Consider the following 20,784-nt stretch of genomic DNA (forward strand, 5'->3'; position numbering starts at 1 on the left):
AGATAGGGGGTTGCTTTTAGAAGAGTAAAACTAATCCCAAGTCACTCGGCAAATTTCTTAAAACTTCAAGACTTGGTGGTTTCTTGTAAGAAGCACAAGCTTGATTAATCGATGGTCTCTCAATAAATAGTCCGTAAGAAGTCTTAGATCATGCATCAATCTTTTTTTTTCTTTTTTTTTTCTTTCAGTTTTATGATGGCAAGATATGTGATTATAATTTTGAAATATGAATGAAACTACTTAAATATGACTCTTTTTGTCGTGCTCCCAAAACGATATTGTTTTAAAATTTAGAAAAAAGGGTGAAAAGACAATACTCGCCTAATACCATTTGGTCTAGCGCCATAAGTCTCTCATTAGTAAGTGAGAGATTCTGAGTTCACCCTTTATGGAAGACTAATTACTGTAATCCTGAGTTGTTGATTTGATAAAAAAAAAATTAAACAAAAAAAATCAATGCACACACTCTTTGAACTTTGAAGCAAGGGCTGAAGACATCCAAACGGCCCATTTGCCCATTCATGACCATTGACTTTTATGCCAGAGGCCCATGCGGCGGAAACATACAGTAGTCTGATCCTGGTACGCTAGCTGTAGGTTTGGTTGTTCCGCTGACCTGCTCTCAGCCGAAGCATCGTTCCCGTTGAAGATCGAAGCTTTTTCAGGCAGTCACTCCTTCTCTTCTCTGTAAGTTTTTACTGGAACACCTTCCTAATTCTCTTCAAATTACTTTGCTTTGTTTAATTTTGCTACACCTATGGATATATGCTATCTCTGCAATTTCTTCTTTCGCATGAACTTCTGGATAGAGCTGAATTTGTCTGTGTTAAACTTTGAGCCCGAGAATTCTTTTGTTTTCCTTCTGGTTATTGTTGATAGTTGTTTTTACTTGAGGAGTTTCCTGAGGCGGTAATTAGGCAACATAAGAAAACGATTACAAAGTTGTATAGAGCTAAAGGGCATCAATTATTTCAATACTTTGTCTATAAAGATCAAAGTTATTTACTTTAAAGAGATTGGAATGCAACCAATGATATAATGCAAGGAGATGAAGACTTGTAATCAAAGGTGTGTTGGGTGAAAGAGGACTAATGGGTTGAGAGAGCTGTAATGCTGTTCATGGTCACTGTAGCTGGATTATCGATACTTTGATATATAGCTTTGCCCATATAAAGTTTGGTCCGTGTTTAAAGTGTTGAATTAGTTTACTAGTGGTATAATGTTACGATGATGACCAAGGCAAAGAGGGTGGTTTTCCCCAAATTCCAGTGCTTCTATTAGCATTCGAGGATATGTGATCCTTTTGTGGAGTAGGATTTGACTTTGGTTCTAAGTATGTATAGAATTAGTTGATGTTTGACTGGTAAACTTATCTCGCTTACAGTAGAAGTTTACATTGATGATTGACTAGTTTGTAGATGTAAGTTGAAACTTGCAAGATCAGTTATATAGTTTAGATGATTAAGCTGGTAGTGTATATTCACAGAAATAGGATCAAGCAAAAATTCACTTCTTTGATGTTTAGATTAGTGTTTAGGTTTGAGTTCTTTGTGGGGACAACTTGAGATTGATATTAATGGTCTATGACCGTTTGTTTCTTATTTGAAGAAGAAGATACAGCTTCATAACGTCTTTTACTGAGTAAAATTAGGATATTGATTCATTATCTGATGGAAATGGAAGCCATCTGAGGTCTATATTTCTATTTGAAAGAGGAAAAAAAAAAGAAACGGGATTCATAACTTCTGATCATTTAGCTGAGTCCTTTTAATAAGGAAAGTTTAGGATGTTGGTTCATTATCCAATAGAAATGGAAGCCATGCGAGGTCTGTATTTCACATTGAAAGAAAAAGAAGGGTTTCACAACTTTTTGTCCTGGTCAAATCCTCTTAAAGGATATTGATTCATGATCTGATGGAAATGGAAGCTATTGTAGTGTTTCATGCATATCAAAGAGCATTAGTGAGACGGGCATGGAAACAACAGACATAGAAGGGTGTTTATTGTGTTTCCATTAGTCTTTACGTTTTGGCAGCCTGGTTTATAGGTCTGTTGGACCAGGGGTGATAGTTCATCTTCCATAATACTTTATGTTATGCTTGGTCATTTCGAAATGCCAGTGATGATGCCATCATTACTGCAGGATCACTATTATGGCAGGGAGAAATCGTATGCCTCGCCATGCTGATGGCTTTCGAGGTTATCGTGATGATCCTCGGCCTGTTATGCACCGTGGACCACAACCGTTTTCTATTCACCCTGCAGCTTTGGAAGAAGAACTTGCAATGCAGCACAGAGAAATGCAACGAATAATCGCTGAGAATCGGCTTGTAATTGATGATAATACCCTTCTTCAAAGGGAATTAACAGATGCAAAAGATGAGATTCATAGATTAGGGCAGGTCATACCCAAACTCCGGGCTGAGAAAGAGGCAGAGACTAGGGAGTTGATTGAGAGAGGATTAAAACTTGAAGCTGATCTCCGTGCTGTTGAGCCTGTAGGGGCAGAGGTTTTGCAATTGAGAGCTGAAATTCAGAAATTAAATGCTTTACGGCAGGAGTTGTCTACCCAAGTCCAAGGTCTCACTCAAGACGTCACTCGATTACAAGCTGAGAATCAGCAACTAGTTGCCATGAGGGCTGATATTGATGGCATGCAAAAAGAGCTTGTTGAGACAAGGTTAGATAGTGGACTTTTAATTAGTTTTCCTGCCGAAGTAATATTTTGTACTTTAGGAGGGAAGTTTGATACTTGATGAATTTTTGGCTAAGTTAGGAAATGCTTTATTTTGCATTGTATTTGAATTGATCAACACCTTTCTAGGAGAGCTTATGAATATGAGAGGAAAGCCAATGAAGAACAAGTTGAACAAAAGCAAGCAATGGAAAAGAACCTGATTTCCATGGCTCGTGAAATAGAGCAGCTACGAGCAGAGCAGATGAATGCAGGCAGGAGGGCACGGGGGCTAGGTGAACTCTCTCTCTCTCTCTCTCTCTCCATTTTCTTCTCTCCATCTTTCTTTTTCTCTCTCTAGTGATTAGGTGTCTCATACTCTGGGATTTCTAGCGTACTGAACAAACCTCTGGAAGGCAAGTTGTTTTAACTCCTCTCATCTTTTGTATAGGTGGCGGGGGTTATGGAATGATGAGTGGAGGTCCTGAAATGAGATATTCCGGTGGTTCGTATGGCAATGTCTATAGAAATGGTTGGGGACCTTATGACAGGCCTGGACCACGGCGTTAATTTTTGCATAATTGGGGTTGCATGTCTGGGTAGAGTAAAAATGGACTCGTAGAGTCCACACACAGACTAACTTTATCAATATTAAGCGTTTGGTGGATGATCTGTAATGATGAAATTTTGAGTTGCCTGTTGCATAGTTTATGACACTTATTTATTCCAGCATTGTTTTGGTGGATGATCTGTAATGATGAAATTTTGAGTTGCCTGTTGCATAGTTTATGACACTTATTTCAGTTGCCTGTTGCATAGTTTATGACACTTATTTATTCCAGCATTGTTTTGGTGGATGATCTGTAATGATGAAATTTTGAGTTGCCTGTTGCATAGTTTATGAAACTTATTTATTCCAGCATTGTTTTAGATAATTGTAGTTAACAATTTCTTTGTTATTTGATACTCGGATTTGTAGTTAGAATACAGGATAAGAACTAAAAAGAAAGGTGTTCTTACCAGGGGCCACGGGTCCTTAAACAGTATGTATGTAGTACTGTAGTAACTTTGCTCGGTTATGATTTTTGAAAAGATGAATTTTGTGGCGGGTTCTCCTATATTAATATAAACGGAAAAACCCGATCAATTTCTTCACAAATTTTACTTGCCCTGCTTGTGATTCTCTGGTGTTGGTGAAGATGGAATCGCAGAAAAGTCAACTTGAGAAACAGCTTGCTGCAACAACCCCTAGTTCACCCGCTGCTGCAACTCCCACATCATGTCGAAAGAAGAAGAATGAACAAGCCAATTTTCTGGAAGATGTGAAGGATCACATTGATGAATTTATCAATGCATCTATGGATGAACACGCGTCTTGCTTCAAGAAGACCATCAACAAGATGTTTAAAATGTCAAAGATTGTTGCTGAGAAGAATGCTGCTGATACCAAGGAAGTCGAAAGTTCGCTGCCCCTTCAAACAACAGTAGTAGACTAATATCATCTCTTGCATTCTCTGCTTCTGATACCTACCGAACTAAAACTTCGCTGTAGGATTAAGCAACAGAATTCGGGTGACGTTTAATCTTTTGTTAAAATTGTGGCTCTGCAATTTCATTTTGACCGAGTCGAAAATATATGCTTTTGCTACGATCAATCACAACTCTTATGGGGTGGATTTCGTAGTTGATAATGGTAGGACTGTTCTTGTGATATTTTCCTGTGGTTGACTTGGTATTTTTACCTAGTCACTGTTGGATTTGATCGGAATCAATTATGGAATAGTTTTGTATTTGTCTTTTTGGTGGAAACAGATGGAATCTGTTGATGGGATTTTACTCAGTAATTAATTTGTCGATGGGGTTTTGCTGCAATTCCTGCTGGGCATTCAGAGGGTCTTCATCATAGACTCGATAGTAATTAGCCATATAAAAAACACACCCAATAGAAAAGGAACAAGAAGAAAACGTTGCATTCCCTTGAAAACTAGCTTGTAACAATTTTCATTTGCCAATACATTAAAGCCTAACGCGTCTAATGCCAAAACAAACAAAGTTTCTATAACCAAGTCGATCGTTTTCCGTTTTGGTTAACCTAGAATTCCTAGACAATAAATATAACGGTGCCCTTCCTGCTCAATCTTTGGTACCAAATATCAAGCTAGAATTCCTAGAGAGTAAATTTAACACTGTCATTGTTGCTCAATCTTTGGTAATAGAATCATTGGGATTTTCCCTTTAGAACCTTAGAAATTGCTTGAATGGTTGATGGTGTTGTCCGGCAACAGCCTCCAATGAGCTTAGCACCTGAATCGCGCCATCTTGTCGCCAAGCATTCGAACTCGTCATCATCGAAGCACTTGGAAGGCTGTTCATTCAACATAAACCAGAATTGTTTAATGCTCGAACACAGAAACTCATAATGTCTATGTATTGTGTTGAACTATAATCTTTAGAGGATAAAATAGAGGTTCTAAAACAACTGACTCACCAGCCATCTCTTTGCTTTGCCATCCCATATCTCACCACTATTAGGGTACACAACAATTGCCTTACTGGTTAACTGTAGAAACATGTGTGTTAGATAACTAATCACAAGATCACTTGGTCGTTAGTCAAGTTATTAGGTAAACCAAGAAATTACCTGCTTCAATTTGCAGATGAGACTTTCAATCAACTGAGGAGGTGCACAATTTATCCCCACTGCGTTTACTTTGTTACTGCTATTTATTATGTCAAGGCATTCCTTGAAGTTCTCTCCAGATGGTGCATTCTCACCATCTACAGAGCTGAAACATATCCAAGATGGCATATGAATGTTTTCTTCTTCGAGCAGCTCAACGCAGGCCTGCAAATGTGTCCGAAATCTTAGATCAGGTGGAGATCTAATATATTATATCTTTCTGGAACATTAGATTGGTAAAACCACAAACCTGAGCTTCAAGCTTATTAGGAATGGTCTCAAATGCAAGTAAATCCGGACCTGCTGCCACAAGAACTTGCAATCTGCGGCGGTGGAAATCCTTCAGCTTATCCATATCCACATTTGGTCCATAATCCCCACTGTAAAGGTCGACACTTTCAACATTGTTATATCTGAACATCTTGCATTATAAATGTTCAACTGGCCAGAGTTATTCAGGATCTAATGGATCTACCTGTATTCAGAACCATCAGCAAGATAAGCCCCATAGCTTCCGATAGAGGCCGCAACCAAAGCCCTGTTATGGCGATGATGCCGGGGACTTACTTTCACTGCCTCCCAGAAACTATTACGAGCTTCGACAGCTAACGTCACACTCTTCTTCAGCAATGACTCCCCTTCTTCAATGGACAGTCCCTTGGACAAAAATCCCGGAATTGTTGCCTGTCAAAATAAGTTGGTCCATGTAAACCATGCATCCCACATTTCTGTTCGCAGATGAGACAGTAATGAAACACAATGTTGTTGATACTGGCCCAAAGATTTGATCATATTTTGATTGATGGAAAACATTCTAATCACATTCCAATTGAATCTCTATAGTATGTAATAAAAGACATCACGGTCCAGGCACAAATCAGATATGACCTTACAGTGTCCAACCAATATAGATCAAAATCCTAGAGGATGTTCTATAGTGCTCCAAGTATTATGACTTTGGACTCAAGAGATTTGGAGTTTCAATACTGTAGAGCTTACGGATTACTGCTATTTTTTTATTAGGAGAAGAATTAAGAATGGAACCTGGTAAGATGAAGTGACCAGAACATCGGCGCCGGCTTCCAAGTAATCCAAGTGGACCTGAGGAGCAATTACCACTTCAAAAAATTCTCAAAGATCCATCGTGGCAAAAGTGAGAGAGACAGAGGGAGGTATATATGATACGTACCCTTTTGATGAGGTCGGGGTCCTTGATGAGGCAAACGGCGCTCCAGAGAGTGTCGTTGATAGCAGCGCCGTGTTTCTCGAGCTGTGTGGCAAACCCTCCGTCCACGACAGCGCAACCTCCTGCATTCTCTATCAAGTCCTCCAAGGAAGTCGTCGTTTCCTTCTTCTTTCCGACCATATCTGCGTTTGTCTGCAAGCGAAGAGAGACTGAATTGCGGAGGGTTTTAAAGCAAAGCAAAGCGAAGACTGAGAGGAGGGGGTTGTTGGGGGTGTTAGGAGAGAAAAGAATATGGACGAAATGGCATACAGGTTCGTTCTTTTCACCTTGTCCGTTTGACGTTTTTACGTTTTTTTGTGTTGCGTTTGTCGGACGGTGATGACGCGTTGGATGCGTCCACACCAATTTGCGTCTTCTCGGATCACAAGCCAACCAACTCTGGTTGATTGTTTAATGAGGAAGGTGCAGGGGGCGTAGCCGGTATCTTAGAGTTGGGTGCGGCTATTGCCACCCTATAATTTTTTCATAATATACATGACATCCTAAACTACCAACTTTGCCCCTTATTATAATTAACAAAATGAGAACATAAAAATCATTAAAAAAAAATGAAAATGAATCCAGCCACCACGTTCTGACCACTTTCCAAATATGCACCTCCGTTGTCATCAATTTTCCGGCAGGCCTCACCTCTATGGCTATATTTTCATCTTTCTCCCTTCTTTATCTAGCATTCGTTATCTCTCTTCATCGGCTAATAAAACCAAGAAAACATGTATAACTGGAGGAAGCCGTCGATGGCCTTCATATCTAACTGATCAGATTACCCTTTGACATATCTATGTCCAGTATAGCAATATTACGTCGAATACCAATCACACCATATTTTTTATTTAGTGTGATGCATTATTAATCCCTAAAGCTTTCAGGCCACACACATGGATTCAACATTTAGTTCAATTGCAATATATCCTTTCAACTTGGAAGATGAGGCATAAATACATAATGTGAGACACGGAAGAAAGAGGGAGATAAAATAAGAGCAAGTCCACCCGTTGTCAAGAAATGTCAAGGGATCGATCAGTCAAGAAATTGTTCACTGTCACTGGATATGAGTTTCCACCCGTTCTGTTTCTTGACCAGTCAGTTACTGTTCATTGAATTTTTTTTTTTTTGGGTGTAACTATGAAATATAATTTTTTGGGTGTGAGCTGTAAAAAAAATGGTAGGTATTTATAGAGAAACTTCAGAATTTTTTACTTATCGTTTTGTTACCGTTACCTATATAATCATACATATTAATTATATACCATCAGATCTTCACAATCAATTGCAACCAACGGCCAAGATTAATTGACAGTTGGTTTTAAAATTCCAAACCGCCCAACAGTTGACTGCCACGTCCCTGCGGCTGTCCCTCCCACTGGCACTACGTGACAAAAACGGCGTCTCCTGCACGCGTGAAGCAATCCAGCTCTACGCGACAAAAAAAGGGCTACTCACGCGCGTCTGCAGCATTTAGCCTCTGCACCCCTTCGGCTTACGTCACCCACATTGCTTCTTGGGCCAAGCTAGCAGCTTCTTCGACTGAGCAAGAATTATGTCAACCCCTTGCCCTATTTCTTGGATTGGGTCAAGAAAATCTCAATTTTGGCTGGTAAAGGAGAAACCGGTGGAAGCTACAATTTGGTGTTTGAGGGTCACCCCGTCACCAAATCCATGTTTTGGCCGGTCAAGGAGGAACCGGTGGACATGCTCTAAGGAAAGAGGAAAGAGGGAGGTGGTCATCGAGATGTTGGGAGAGGGTATTGGAGATGATACAATGTTCTCAATTTTTTATACTTTTTGTTTTTTAATTGTAAAAGGAGGGTAAAATTGTTGGTTTATGGAAAAAAAATGAATGTATGGTGTGAAAGAGAATTGGTATCAAACCTGGACATGACACGAGAACCGTGAGTCGGTCGTCTCAGGCCCGATGTCTCGTCAGGGCTAATTTTTTTTAGGGATATTTAAAATAATTTATTAAGTAAATAAAATGTAACTCTTTTACTAAATAATAAAATTGGTTTAGTTGGCAAGTTGTATTCTTTCTTTTATGTTACTCCTAGCCTAGGTTCGAATCCCCTTTTTGTTGTGTATTTATTTTTCGTTTCAATTTTTTTTTTTGTGAATATTTTTTTGGCTATTTTTTTCTTTTCTATAAAAAATGTAGACCTATTTTTATTTTTTGGCCTCAAGCTTCAAAATCTCAAGTCCGGGCCTGTTGGTGTGGTGGCAATAGTCATACCCAATATAAAGCATAGGGTTGGGTGCGGCTATTTCCTCTTTCATCATACCTACTTTTTTTTTTTTTAAGAATTATGTCAACTCATTTATTGATCAGAAAAAATTGCACATAACGACTCACTCTAGTGAGGCTGACAAAAGAGCCATCACCTTAGTAATTAAACATTTATAAGGGCAATGAAACTCATCCAAAATTACCATACATCACCCATAGAATAACCAAAATGCCATAGGAAATGCGGGTTGGTGACATATCTCAGTCCTCATAAACCACAAGCTCTTCCTCCATAAGAGGAGAAATTATGATAAAAAAGAAGAAGAAGTAAAGTACTAAATATGTTAGTCCTCTTCCCGCTTCTTTATAAAAAATAATAAAAAAATAAAAAATCTAGCCTTGTAACTAAGTAACTCTAGCACATGAACCTCAGAAAAACCCTAGCCCACACCAGTAAGCTTCGACTGCCTTTACCAATGACATCATCCTCAGCACCACACAACCAGCTACCAATCAGCCCTGACCATGGGTCAATTTCACCAGAAAACTAAGTAACTCTAGCACATGAACCTGAGAAAAACCCTAGCCCACACCAGTAAGCTTCAACTGCCTTTACCAATGACATCATCCTCAGCACCACACAACCAGCTACCAATCAGCCCCGACCATGGGTCAATTTCACATGAAAAGCACAACTGTAGCCACCGCGCGACAACACCAATAACCACAACAGCATAACTAGGCCTCATCATTTAGCCCTTCGACCTTAAACCCGCCCTAAACCCGCCGGCCCGTAGGGCCGAAGCCCGACCCGACCCTTACATTAGGGCTGGCCGGCCCTACCCTTTCTCAAATAGGGTAGGGTAAGGGTCATGCAAATGAAGCCCGGCCCTACCCTACGGCCCGGCCCTACCTTAAAATTTATATATTATTTTTATTATTTTCTATTACATAGGCTTTGTTTTCTTTAACTATTATTTTCCTTGTTATACAACAATTAATATTGATAGATTTAGAGAGATAGTTAATTGAATATAACCACCTTAACTAAATTAATAAATGTTATAAGTTAATTTCTATATGTGTGTGTGTGTGTGTTTGTGTGTGTGTATATGTATTAAATACGATCAACAAAAAACAATGAGTCTTATATTACCTATATAATCATTTAACCACATTTTGAGGAAAAAATACATTGTATTTTTTTTTTTTTGGTTATACAAAATAAGGCCCTTTTCGGCCCTATTTGGCCATATTCGGAAGGCCGGTCCTTTCGGCCCTAACTAATCGGGCTTTTCGGGCGGGTAAGGGTTAGCATATTTAAGCCCCGGCCCGGCCCGACCTTCAGCCCTAAAATTTAGGGTAGGGCCGGCCCTAGCCAGGCCTATGATGACCCCTACACATAACCCGCGCAATCAACAGCATAACCAGTACCACCTGTCACTGGCCTTGTCGCATAACTACCATTACCAGAGTTGAAATCTTTCCAGCAGCATTTCGATGTCCAGATCGCGTCTACCACCACCACTATCCATAGATTAGGCCCAGCCAAGACCCCCCGCTTCTAATAAACTGCCATAAACTATGCTTAGAGCCATCCTTAGAATATCTTGACCCCTATCCTCCTCAATCTGCTATCCAAGACCTTTGACAATGGAAAGCCACCATATGTTTAGTTGTTGTGAGGACGTCTTTGATACAGAAAACCATAAAAAGTAATTGAAACCAAATTTCGATGAGTGCAAGGAAAAGCTAGTGAAGAAGAGCCTTGTCACCCTCATCTTCACAATAACCAGAGAATGGAAAAACCCCAACTCCTCCTGTCCAAATTTTAGAGTCGCCGTCATGAAAACTTAGCAAGACTCATGCTCTCCAAGAGAGTATATCTTCTTGCTCAATCTTACATGCTACTTTACAATTCATCATACCTACTTTTTTTTTTTTTTGAAAGGTTATCATACCAACTTACAGAGAAGTGGAAGTAAAATCTAAGTTGTTGTTTGCGGTAAAATTAAAGAAATAATACTCTAGATTTTTTTCTCATTGAATTTTATTGGAAGCCCATTAGAGTTTTCTTTCTTTCTTTTTTTGTTCCCCACACCTAGCCGTTCATTCTATAGGTTTTTTTTTTCTTTATGTGAATTATAGAAAAGTCTGGATTTTAATTATTTACAGTTAATTATGTGGGTTAAAAGAGGTTTTTTTTTTTTTTTTTTTTTGAATAAAGGGATGGTGCGGTTGCCCTCAAGCCTTAATTAATGAAATTGTCGAATACAGGGTGGGGGGACATTGAGCCTAAACCCTTGATTACAATAAGCATCCAGAGAACATCCTGAAATACTATCACAAGTCTCTACCAAATAACTGTATTCAACTAGGCATCAACTAGCAAAGAGCGCTCTACTGGCGACTCTATTTGCTTTGATATAGTGGTGACATAACGGAAATATAACTCGATATGTAACCCAATTACAATGTAGCATAATTACCATATGCACAGGTTTCCTACTATGTCGCCCTGCCACTAGAAGGTAGCGACAATTTGACAAGGAAGCAAGGAACTCGCCGCCTTCCTAAAGCGGACAAGGCACTTTGAGTGCACACACATGCTAAAAGCCTGACTAGCCCTACACAGCAAATATAGGGATTTATTGCTCGCAAAATGCGCAAAACAACTAAATAACCTAAAACAGTAAAAACATTAAATAAAATAGTAGCTTGGGAAGGGCCCACAAAGTGAGCCCAAACCCCATCTCCAGACAGATCGGGCCCACTAGCAGCATCTAAGCCCAAAAGCCCACACCAGCAAGGTATCCAACCTTCCCGGTCCAAAGCACCAATTGCGTCGTCCCACCACCAAAACCGCCTACCCATCACCGGCATTAGGCCACCATCACGCCTCCGTCACTGTCCAACCAACTTCAGACACCTGCAAATGTCTCAGGCCACCCAACACCAGCAATTACATGAAACTTCTACTATTGGATCCAGATCCATCGTTGCAGTAAGCCCTATGTCCCAACTGACCGTCGATCTGCTCCATCCGGCCATGGAATTCGTCAGCCAACCACTAACTCCCAGCAGATGTCGCTGCAACCCAACAAAATCCAACTCCTCCTCCGATATCAGCCCTCTGCTCCGACACAGCCACTCCTTTCGACCCAGAGAGACGAAATCGAATGCCGTCTGATCCAAATCTTCGAGCTTGAGACACATCCTAGGAACAAACCACCCGTCCGACCTCACCCAACATGCATCGGTTAGGCCAAAGGCCATCACCGGCGCTGAGGCGCAGCCTGACAGGCACTAGCGCAGACATGACGTCCTCTAGGGTTTTCCTCTACCGAGAGAGTATTTTATGTCAAAAAAATATGAGGTGTGGGTTAAAAGAGTGCTATTTACGTATTAATTCTTTTATTACCAAGAGAGCAATGCCAAAGAATAGGAAAAATTAATTGGTAAATTTTGAGTAACTCAAATAGTTGAGGAGGGTCATGTAATTATAAAAAGTGCGGCTCACCTAAGAGACAGTTTTAAGAAACTGTGAGAAATTGAGAATCACTTCTGAATCTTGTCGCATTTATATATTAAAGACTTGCATCCAAATGTTTTGTTCCAATTACATTGATTCTTTTTTATTTTCATAATTCTATTGAAAGCCCGACTCACCATGATATAGAAGAAAAATCATTCTTTTGACCAAAAGGAAAGGAGAGAAGAAAATCATTCTCCAATCAAACTTTATCCTTTGTGTTTCTCTACTTATACATCGACAAGAAAATATACTAGAGGTGTCGATATACTATTGCTCGATCAAATTATAAATAAGAAAAATGTACTTTAATTAAATATGCAACTAATTAGTAATTATTAGGTCAAAGAATAGGTGATGAACCGGTGATGATGTGTTATAGGTGTACATGTCATTTTCTCTTCTTCTTTTTTGTTTTCGTAGGTAAAATATAATTCTATGTATAAAGAATACTTCTACAAACAAAATGTGAATAGAAAAAAATTATAGGTTTCCACCGACCGTCGGCAACGTAATGCCTGATGCCCTGATCCATGCTTTAATTTGAGCCCGACTCTATCGTGCTTGCTTGCAGGTGCATGCAGGCTTTTAGTTCATAATTTCTGGAAACTAACATGCTCGATCAACCTACTCCTGATAAAAGTTAATTCAAGGTTACACTATTCACGTACAATTCAATTAAATAGATATGTAAGATTCTGTTCAAAAAACTGATGGTTCGTGCTGATCGAGTTTCAGTTTCTCAGTCTTGCATGGACCAAGTCTGGCAGCTGCTGGTTTTGATGCAAATGGTGGGTGAAACAATAAATTGCCGTATTGCCCCAATTTAAACCCATGATGGGATGTTTGATTCTGCCATACTGCCATTGCATTTGTAGTTGTGAAACTTTTCAATGAAGGAAAGTATCAAATACGATCCCATCTTATAGGAGAGCTAGCCGAGAGCGAAAAGAATGTTTTTCCTCTTATCTTGTCCGAAATTTTACTGCATGCATTGTGGTTAATTGTTTCTTTGTATTGGCCACATTACTAGCCTAGCTCTTCGATCGACCTTTTTCAAAAGATAAGAGAGGCAACGTAAAGTTGTTTAGTTGTCCATTGTTTTCTTTTAAGAACATGTTTTTAGTTTTTTGAGTTGGATATAATTCAGTAAGCAATACATTAATTATTCATAATTTATAATCACAATAGCTTCTACCTCTGATCTTTGGGCGAGACTTATCAACCTTCGGTTTGGATTTGGGAACCCCCTCCTGCTTAAAAGGACAAGTTAAAGTCCTCAGGTTAAGCTAGAAAGCAGGGCCAATCATAACATTTTGGAAGTCTGAGGCGAATAATTGTGGCCTCATAGAAAGGTGTTTAATAACAAAATTTATTTTTCATGTAGTAGTTTCTTACATCTATATTGTTTTCTCAAATTATAATGGGCAAAATAAATTAAACCCATATACATTATTATTTTTTTAATCAAAGGAGGTCAGCCAATTTTATAATTCAGCAAGCAGTACCAGAAACGACACACCCCAGAGGGGCTGACAAAAAGAGTTGTCCTTTAGGACATACAAAGGACCCCTATACAAAGAAGATAGAGCCTCGCACTTCCGAGTACACCCACATTTTAAGGACAATCAAGCACTTTTCTTCTAACAAAATCTAAAAACTTAGAAGCAAATAAAGTAAAAGTGACAACCGAGCAACTAGATCTTGCGACCCAAGGGAAAATTAAACATTGCTATTTGAGGATGCTGCACCTACATCCCCTACAGTTCCACCATCAGTTGGCGGCAAAAACCTAAAAATTTTGTGAGTCCAAGTTAACCCAGCCCACACTAGTACCAAGGCCCAGCTTTGAGAAACCCTAGCATACACCCAACTGTCAAAGGCCAAAGCCCAATTAAGTTGCATGGCAGCTTCCACCGCCAGGTTCAACCACACCGACCGCAACCAGATCAACTGGAGATGCCACCACCTCGCCGCCAACAACCACGTCGTTGAGGAGAAAGAAAAGACCAAGAGCCGCGGGTCTGGACACCCATACCCCACCGCCTCTAGTAGTGTCACGCCCCTGATTTTTAACAAATAAAAATCGATATATAATCCCATAATTATACATGCGTGAACGTTCAGTCATCAATAGCAAATACCTGAAAACTTTTTCCCTTTAATTTACACATATATTGATGCCCTGAACGTACTATATCAATATTAACCCGCTCCACAGAGTCATATATTACATAACCTTATGAATTAAATTGTCAACAACAAGATAAAACGTAAATGCTTCTCAGAGTTTAACTACAACGGAAAACCTTATCAACGGTAAAGTCATAAAAATGGCTTCCTACCGTAAAGCTGCAAAGGCGCTACCTCAGCTTCAGCCCCGATTATCCTAACCTGCAGGATTAACCCCTACACCGTTTGAATAGTGTACCGGGTTGTCACACAACAAACCCGGTAAGCTTTTGCAAGCCCGTATGAGTAACTCAAAACAGTTAACACAACTCACACCAGAAATAAGGAAAACAACTCACGCTTTGATTCCTTAAAACACGAAATAAAGGAGAATAATTCATACTTTAATTTCCTTTCAAATCGAAACATAGAAAACAACTCACACCTTGAATTCTATCAAATGTACCATAATCGTACCATAGAAAGCAACTCACACCTTGATTTCTATCAGTAAAACATAGAAAACAACTCACACCTTGAATTCTATCAATTGTACCATAATCGTACCATAGAAAGCAACTCACACCTTGATTTCTATCAAATCGTTAATAAGGAAAACAACTTGCACCTTGTCCCCTTAAAAACCATAATAAGGAAGCAACTCACACCTTGTTCCCTAAAAATACATAATGTCATGAGTTATCAATAACCAATTCCCGTTACCCCATGAATTACCTATATGGCAGACAGATTAGAGCTCTAACTGAAAACGTAACCACTCGTCTGGCCAAAGACATGATCACCTGATATTCTGCCCAAGGTCATAGACCTTCGATCCTCAGGTCGCACAGTCCCTTGGAGCAAAACATTAAAGGAGTCACACTGGACCCAAAATGTTACACAAATCGCAACGCTTTTGAAAACAATCGAAATCAACATTTCCATAATCATTGTTTTCCGAAAAGCCATAACACAAAATAATAAGGATCATCAATTCATGCATATTGTTTTCATACCCAAATCTTAACGTTTTTTCCCAAATCTCAACGCTTTTCAAAACAAATCGAAATCAATCATTTCTACAATCATTTGTTTTCCAAAAGCCACAACCCAAAACAATAAAAAGCATCATTTCATGCATATTGTTTTCATAAATCCACAAACCACCAAAACATATATATTTCACGTAAATATATATCTATATGTAGTCATCCGCTCAGGAATGCCTACTAATACCAACTATAGTTTGCAGTTAATAAATAACTCTCAAATCAATAAGGGTATTCCCGTTCGTGAATGAACTTCGTGAGATTACTCACCTCGAACTCCTGCTGCGTCTTCAATAAAGCACAAAGCCGCCAATCCACAAAATAACCGTCCAGAATACTTCGTCAAGTACCTAATCACATACGGTTCCAACTTAGTGACGATTCACATTTGATTTAAGTTCGAAACCCCTGTTTTGAACTAAAATCCCCAAAGTGGAGCCAATCGAGGCAAAACCACATCCGAGACCTCCCAAAGTCTCCAGAATACGTCCACGATCGATGTGACCAAACCACAAGTCGATCGGACGCTCGAATCCTCACGGATCGAATAAATCGATCGGTATGAAACTGTAAAAATCATAACAATTTCATACGAACTCCAAAATTTGCATATTATATATCGAAACGCTCGTATCAACGACTAGAACATATATAATACCAAAAAAGTTCTCCACATGGCCGGAAATCCACCAGAAAGCCGCCACAGACATGGTGCACCGCCGCAGGCCAAAACTCAATATTTCATAAAACTCCCAACATAAAAAAGCTCCATCTAAGCATGCTTGTGAACTTTCATAACTAGCTCGAAGTTAGAAAACAAGCATAAAGGGTCGAAAACTACCTCACAAGCCGTGAACAGTAATCCAATCTGAGTTGAACCAAGTTTTACGTGAATCGATCCAAACAACCACCAAGGATCGATCAAGGAGGCTGCTCTGAGCTCCCCAAGCTCAACTTGAAGCCCCGCCGACGTCGGAGATCGGAGAACCGATCGGGTCTGAAAACACTCAACTGCGCAGCCTTGCAGCGCCGCCGCGGAGGAGAATCGGCGCTAGAGGACACCAGAGGGACGACCAGACGGAGGAGACGATCTTATCTGGAAAGTTTCGTCGCCGAAGACAGCCGCAGTTCTCAGGAAAAGCCAGGTCGGGTCAGGTCAGTCGCGGGCGAGGAGAGAGAACGGAGCGTTTCTGATTTTTCCGGAAATGGTAAATGTGAAATGTAAATAGTAAGTTTCCGAAAATGGAAACTCCTATTTATAGAACTTTCCCAAAACTTCAAATGCTCATAACTTTCACATACGAACTCCGATTGACGCGTTCCGCATGTCCACAAACTCGTATCAATGCGCTCTACAACTTTCGTGAAGGAAGTTTTCCGAGAATCCCAACGTACCAAAATTCAACCTTGAACCCCCCCTAAATCCACACTTCACAAATGAAAATTCATCCGAAACACTTCTGCTCTGTCCAAGAGCCACGAAACCGTCCAATAACCACAATTTAAATTCCAGAAAATCCTCGGAAAATAAATACGAATTTCCGGGGCATCACAAGTAGAGGGATAGGACTGAGGTCAATCACCGCCACCATCCATCACAGCAACAATAGGAAGAAGCGATCCACACGCCGACCAAATCACCATACCGCCGCCACACCACGCACTACCAGCCTCGACTGCGATATCACCATCACTGTCTCCAGCCAAACACCCAGCACAACTCTGCGAATGAAGCCTCACAGCCATGCTGGAAAGAGACCAATCAAGGTCTGAAGTCCCACCTCCAGATCCAATAGCCACCGCTACCAGAAAAGGTACGTCACCGAAAACATCCGCCGGCCATAGAACAAAGCCACTTCCGACCAACACAAGAAGGCCGAGGACAGCAAAGAAGGAGCCACGATGTCGAACAGTACCGTCGTCACCCAAAAGACGACCAGAAAAGAGGGAAGACCCAATCTTACCGGTTGTAGGTATAGCGCCGCCACTATATACATTATTAACAATGAAAAAAGAAAAAGGAATGAAGGGTGTTTATCTACACTATTATTAAGAAAATAGGCTTTGTTAGTCAAAATTGAAAAAAAAAATTACCAAAATAAGCCTAAAATATTAATAAATTTTAGTACTTATAAAATATATAGGGATAATATAGTCAAATTACAAAATAAATAGAAAAATAAGAAAAAAAATGGTGAAACAGATAAGTAAGTGGAAAAACTACCCACTAAATTCATTTTTTCTATAGATAGCTACCCACTATCAGCATATAACTTTTTTTTTTTGCTTAAATAATTTAAAAAAAAATTACAATAAAAAAATCTTTTTACACATACAGAGCATGTGGTTGAAGACTAGTACTTTACCAAAAGAAACCAGAAAGATACAGAAAAAAAAGGTAAAGTAAATCAATAAAAAATAACAATAAAGAAAGGCAAAAAGCATTAAATAATTTGTTAAACGAACTTTTTTTTTAATCGAAGGAGGTCAGCTAATTTATAATTCAGCAAGCAGTACCAAAAACGACACACCCCTGAGGGGCCGATAGAAAGAGCCGTCCTTTAGGACATACAAAGGACCTATTCTAAAAAACAGAACCTAGCACTCTCGGATACACCCACCTTTTAAGGAGATTTACGCACCTTTATTCTGACAAAACCTAGAAACTCAGAAGAGGTTTAAATTAAAGTTACAACTGAGCACTAGATTTTGCGACCTATAACATTTAAGCACTAATATGGGCCAAAGAGACCCAAATCTTCCAAAACCACATCAGATGGGCAGTCCAAGTCCAGTAGAGACTGGCCCAGTACAACCCAACACAAGGAAACCCTAGCATCCTTTCCCATTCACCAGCCGTCGTCGTAGACCATCCCACCGCCGCTGACCGTGCCATCTCAATCACAGGCCCGCTGATGACCGTGCAACACCAGCCAGCCGTCACCATAAAAATCCATCCGGCCACCACTGTAACTAGCGCGCCACCTTGCATATCAGGACCAACCAAATCGCCCTGACCCTCGCCGCCAGGTTATCCCCACCACCACCATCGAACGAGAATCCCAACAAGAACCTTGGTCCACCCGAAACCAAGCCAGCCAAATTCCATGCCCGAGCAGAGCCCCACCACCATCGACAAACCTCATTTGCCACAGCCCAAAGCATCATCAAGCAGCAATCACCACCATCCACTTCAACCACGAACCCGCTTCCACAAATCCAGTTCTGGTTAGGCACTAGATCATCCCCATGGCCAACATCCGGGGCTTGAGAAAGGAAATTAGGAAAATGTCTTCGGACTACCCCGCCTTCACCACCACAGTTTAGATCACACAAGGAGGATAACCCATCCTGCCAGATCGTAGATATCCTACCTCCACCAGCCAAGAAGAGAGACGGAGGAGAAAACTCTCTTACGAGAGGCAGAAGCATAGGCATCATGGTATAGAAAATTCCATAACTTGAGCTTACCGATATTTGACCGAATCTGTGAAACGAACTTAGGTGGATGCTTTCCAAAGAAAGGCACACCATTCCCTTACCACTAAACTAATACAATCAGTGGTATAACGTTAGCTAAGAAAAGTATATAACTAGTTTAAAGTCTCTCTCTCTCTCTCTCTCTCTCTCTCTCTCTCTCTATATATATATATATATATATATATATATATATATATATATATATATGCCGGAGGTATGTGCCCTAAGGGGCCTTGGATGAATGTAGACTAGATTTAGGGAGAATATATTGATAGACAAAGATATGATATGAAGTAACTTGTCATCAAAGTGAAGTTGAAATTGAAAGAAAAGGGAAAATATGTAACCAAGAAAGGGAACTCATGTGTGCCATTATATCGCCGTGTATAGTGGTGGAGGTCTGCCAATGACCTTTACGTACCAAAGCAAAGTCATCATTCCGGTGCGTAAATCCATGTGAGATTGGACTCCTGGAAATCATATGATATACCTTTGTATTCTTGAAAAATTTTGAAGTTAGACATAATTCACCAAAATCAATGTGCAAATTTTGGTTAAAATCTCATATTTTTATTTTTTCACAAATTTTTTTATACTTTTAAACAATGATTTTTAAAGACTTCCTGAAGTTATGGATCTCAAAATTGTCAATCCGATTTTTTGGTATAATTTTTCAAATTCAAAATTAAGAAAATTCACAAAATAAAGTCGGGTCAAGACGTTGTACGATGTTTGGCGAGTGACTTAATGCAAGTTAAGAATATGAGAAGAACTAACATAAATCTAAAGGTTTTTGAGCACAAATTAGAGCCTACATCATGTACCAAAATTTGCATTCCATCAAAATAAATATGTCAATTACACTGTAGATTGTTTTGTTTCTTGTAAAATAACTATTTCAAATAAAGGATAATTTTTTTTTTTGAGAATAAAATAAAGGATAATTTTGAAATTTTGAAAACTATCTCTGAAATTATTTTCTGATGACCTAAAGTCCTTGAATCATTATTAGACGGTCTCTGGGCAGTTAGTCAGTTACATTAATCCCTGAAGATATTGGTTGGTAGTTGGCACTTCCAGAGAACCTTCTGCCTTTCTATTAATTTGCTTAAAGTCAAAACCTCTACCTGCCCAATTGAAAGCGAACTTCAACTACTAACCTGTATTTGTTTTGTTTTGTACTTTGGCTTGACATTGGTAAATTTTAGAGCTTCTGCTCGGCAAATCAATGAGCTCAGTTTTACTGCCATTTTTCAAATTGTGAGCGACATACCAATCAAACAAACAAACGAGCATACTAGTGTTGATATTTTTGCCAAATAACTACTTTGGATGGCAGAAATAAATGAGACATTAAAGAACTTGACACTCCAATATTAAAAACAAATTATTCAGATACTTACTTCTATCTTATTATGTTTATGTTTCAATGTTAAGACTTATCGAGCCTTAAAACTTCAATACATGGTGGAGTAAAGCCTGGAACCGTTGTTAGCACTTAATTGGAGAGAAATGCTGGTTGACATACTCTATCCACTAAAATTGCCTAATATGCTGGGTAATATTGTGCTTAACATTTCTTTTACTTCTCCTCAGCTAAAATAAAATTTAAATATTTTACCTAATACTAAGACCGAGATGAAAAGTTCAAATTAACTTGAGGAGAAGGATAACATATACGTCAAACCGAAAAGAAAATATACAGATTTATATCTATCCAAGACATTTCA

The 20,784-nt window shown here is 39.4% G+C and overlaps 2 protein-coding genes across 6 annotated transcripts; one reads left to right on the forward strand and one right to left on the reverse strand.

The window, feature by feature from the left end:
- The first annotated feature begins 494 nt into the window (after nucleotides 1–494).
- Nucleotides 495–4,471, forward strand: LOC112197483 (protein FLX-like 3). Of its 5 annotated transcripts, none has more exons than XM_024338183.2 (4): nucleotides 520–687; nucleotides 2,144–2,680; nucleotides 2,825–2,970; nucleotides 3,126–3,633. In XM_024338183.2, the coding sequence occupies exons 2-4, from the start codon at nucleotides 2,154–2,156 to the stop codon at nucleotides 3,242–3,244; spliced, it is 792 nt and encodes a 263-aa protein (XP_024193951.1). In that variant the 5' UTR covers nucleotides 520–687; nucleotides 2,144–2,153; the 3' UTR covers nucleotides 3,245–3,633. The 5 variants fall into 5 exon arrangements, 4 of the variants coding, with proteins under 4 accessions (XP_024193953.1, XP_024193954.1, XP_024193951.1 ...); XM_024338184.2 differs by having other exon boundaries at nucleotides 520–682; XR_002935674.2 differs by lacking the exon at nucleotides 2,144–2,680 and having other exon boundaries at nucleotides 495–687.
- A 146-nt stretch (nucleotides 4,472–4,617) lies between these two features.
- On the reverse strand, nucleotides 4,618–7,026 carry LOC112197481 (homocysteine S-methyltransferase 1). The gene is made up of 8 exons (XM_024338182.2): nucleotides 6,867–7,026; nucleotides 6,544–6,732; nucleotides 6,399–6,455; nucleotides 5,830–6,038; nucleotides 5,605–5,734; nucleotides 5,316–5,519; nucleotides 5,163–5,234; nucleotides 4,618–5,039 (listed from the first exon to the last, which is right to left on the reverse strand). Exons 2-8 carry the CDS (start codon nucleotides 6,718–6,720, stop codon nucleotides 4,893–4,895), a joined length of 996 nt encoding a protein of 331 aa, XP_024193950.1. The 5' UTR covers nucleotides 6,721–6,732; nucleotides 6,867–7,026; the 3' UTR covers nucleotides 4,618–4,892.
- Nucleotides 7,027–20,784: the final 13,758 nt, after the last annotated feature.

This window comes from Rosa chinensis, chromosome 4 (assembly GCF_002994745.2).
Source record: "Rosa chinensis cultivar Old Blush chromosome 4, RchiOBHm-V2, whole genome shotgun sequence".
NCBI lineage: Eukaryota > Viridiplantae > Streptophyta > Magnoliopsida > Rosales > Rosaceae > Rosa > Rosa chinensis.

Coding starts and splice junctions, on each gene's coding strand:
- LOC112197483 (XM_024338183.2), top strand. CDS start 2,154: ATGGCAGGGAGAAATCGTATGCCTCGCCATGCTGATGGCTTTCGAGGT. Junction 2,681..2,824: donor AAAGAGCTTGTTGAGACAAG/GTTAGATAGTGG, acceptor ACACCTTTCTAG/GAGAGCTTATGAATATGAGA. Junction 2,971..3,125: donor CAGGAGGGCACGGGGGCTAG/GTGAACTCTCTC, acceptor TCTTTTGTATAG/GTGGCGGGGGTTATGGAATG.
- LOC112197481 (XM_024338182.2), bottom strand. CDS start 6,720: ATGGTCGGAAAGAAGAAGGAAACGACGACTTCCTTGGAGGACTTGATA. Junction 6,456..6,543: donor ACCCCGACCTCATCAAAAGG/GTACGTATCATA, acceptor ATTGCTCCTCAG/GTCCACTTGGATTACTTGGA. Junction 5,735..5,829: donor GCTGATGGTTCTGAATACAG/GTAGATCCATTA, acceptor CGACCTTTACAG/TGGGGATTATGGACCAAATG.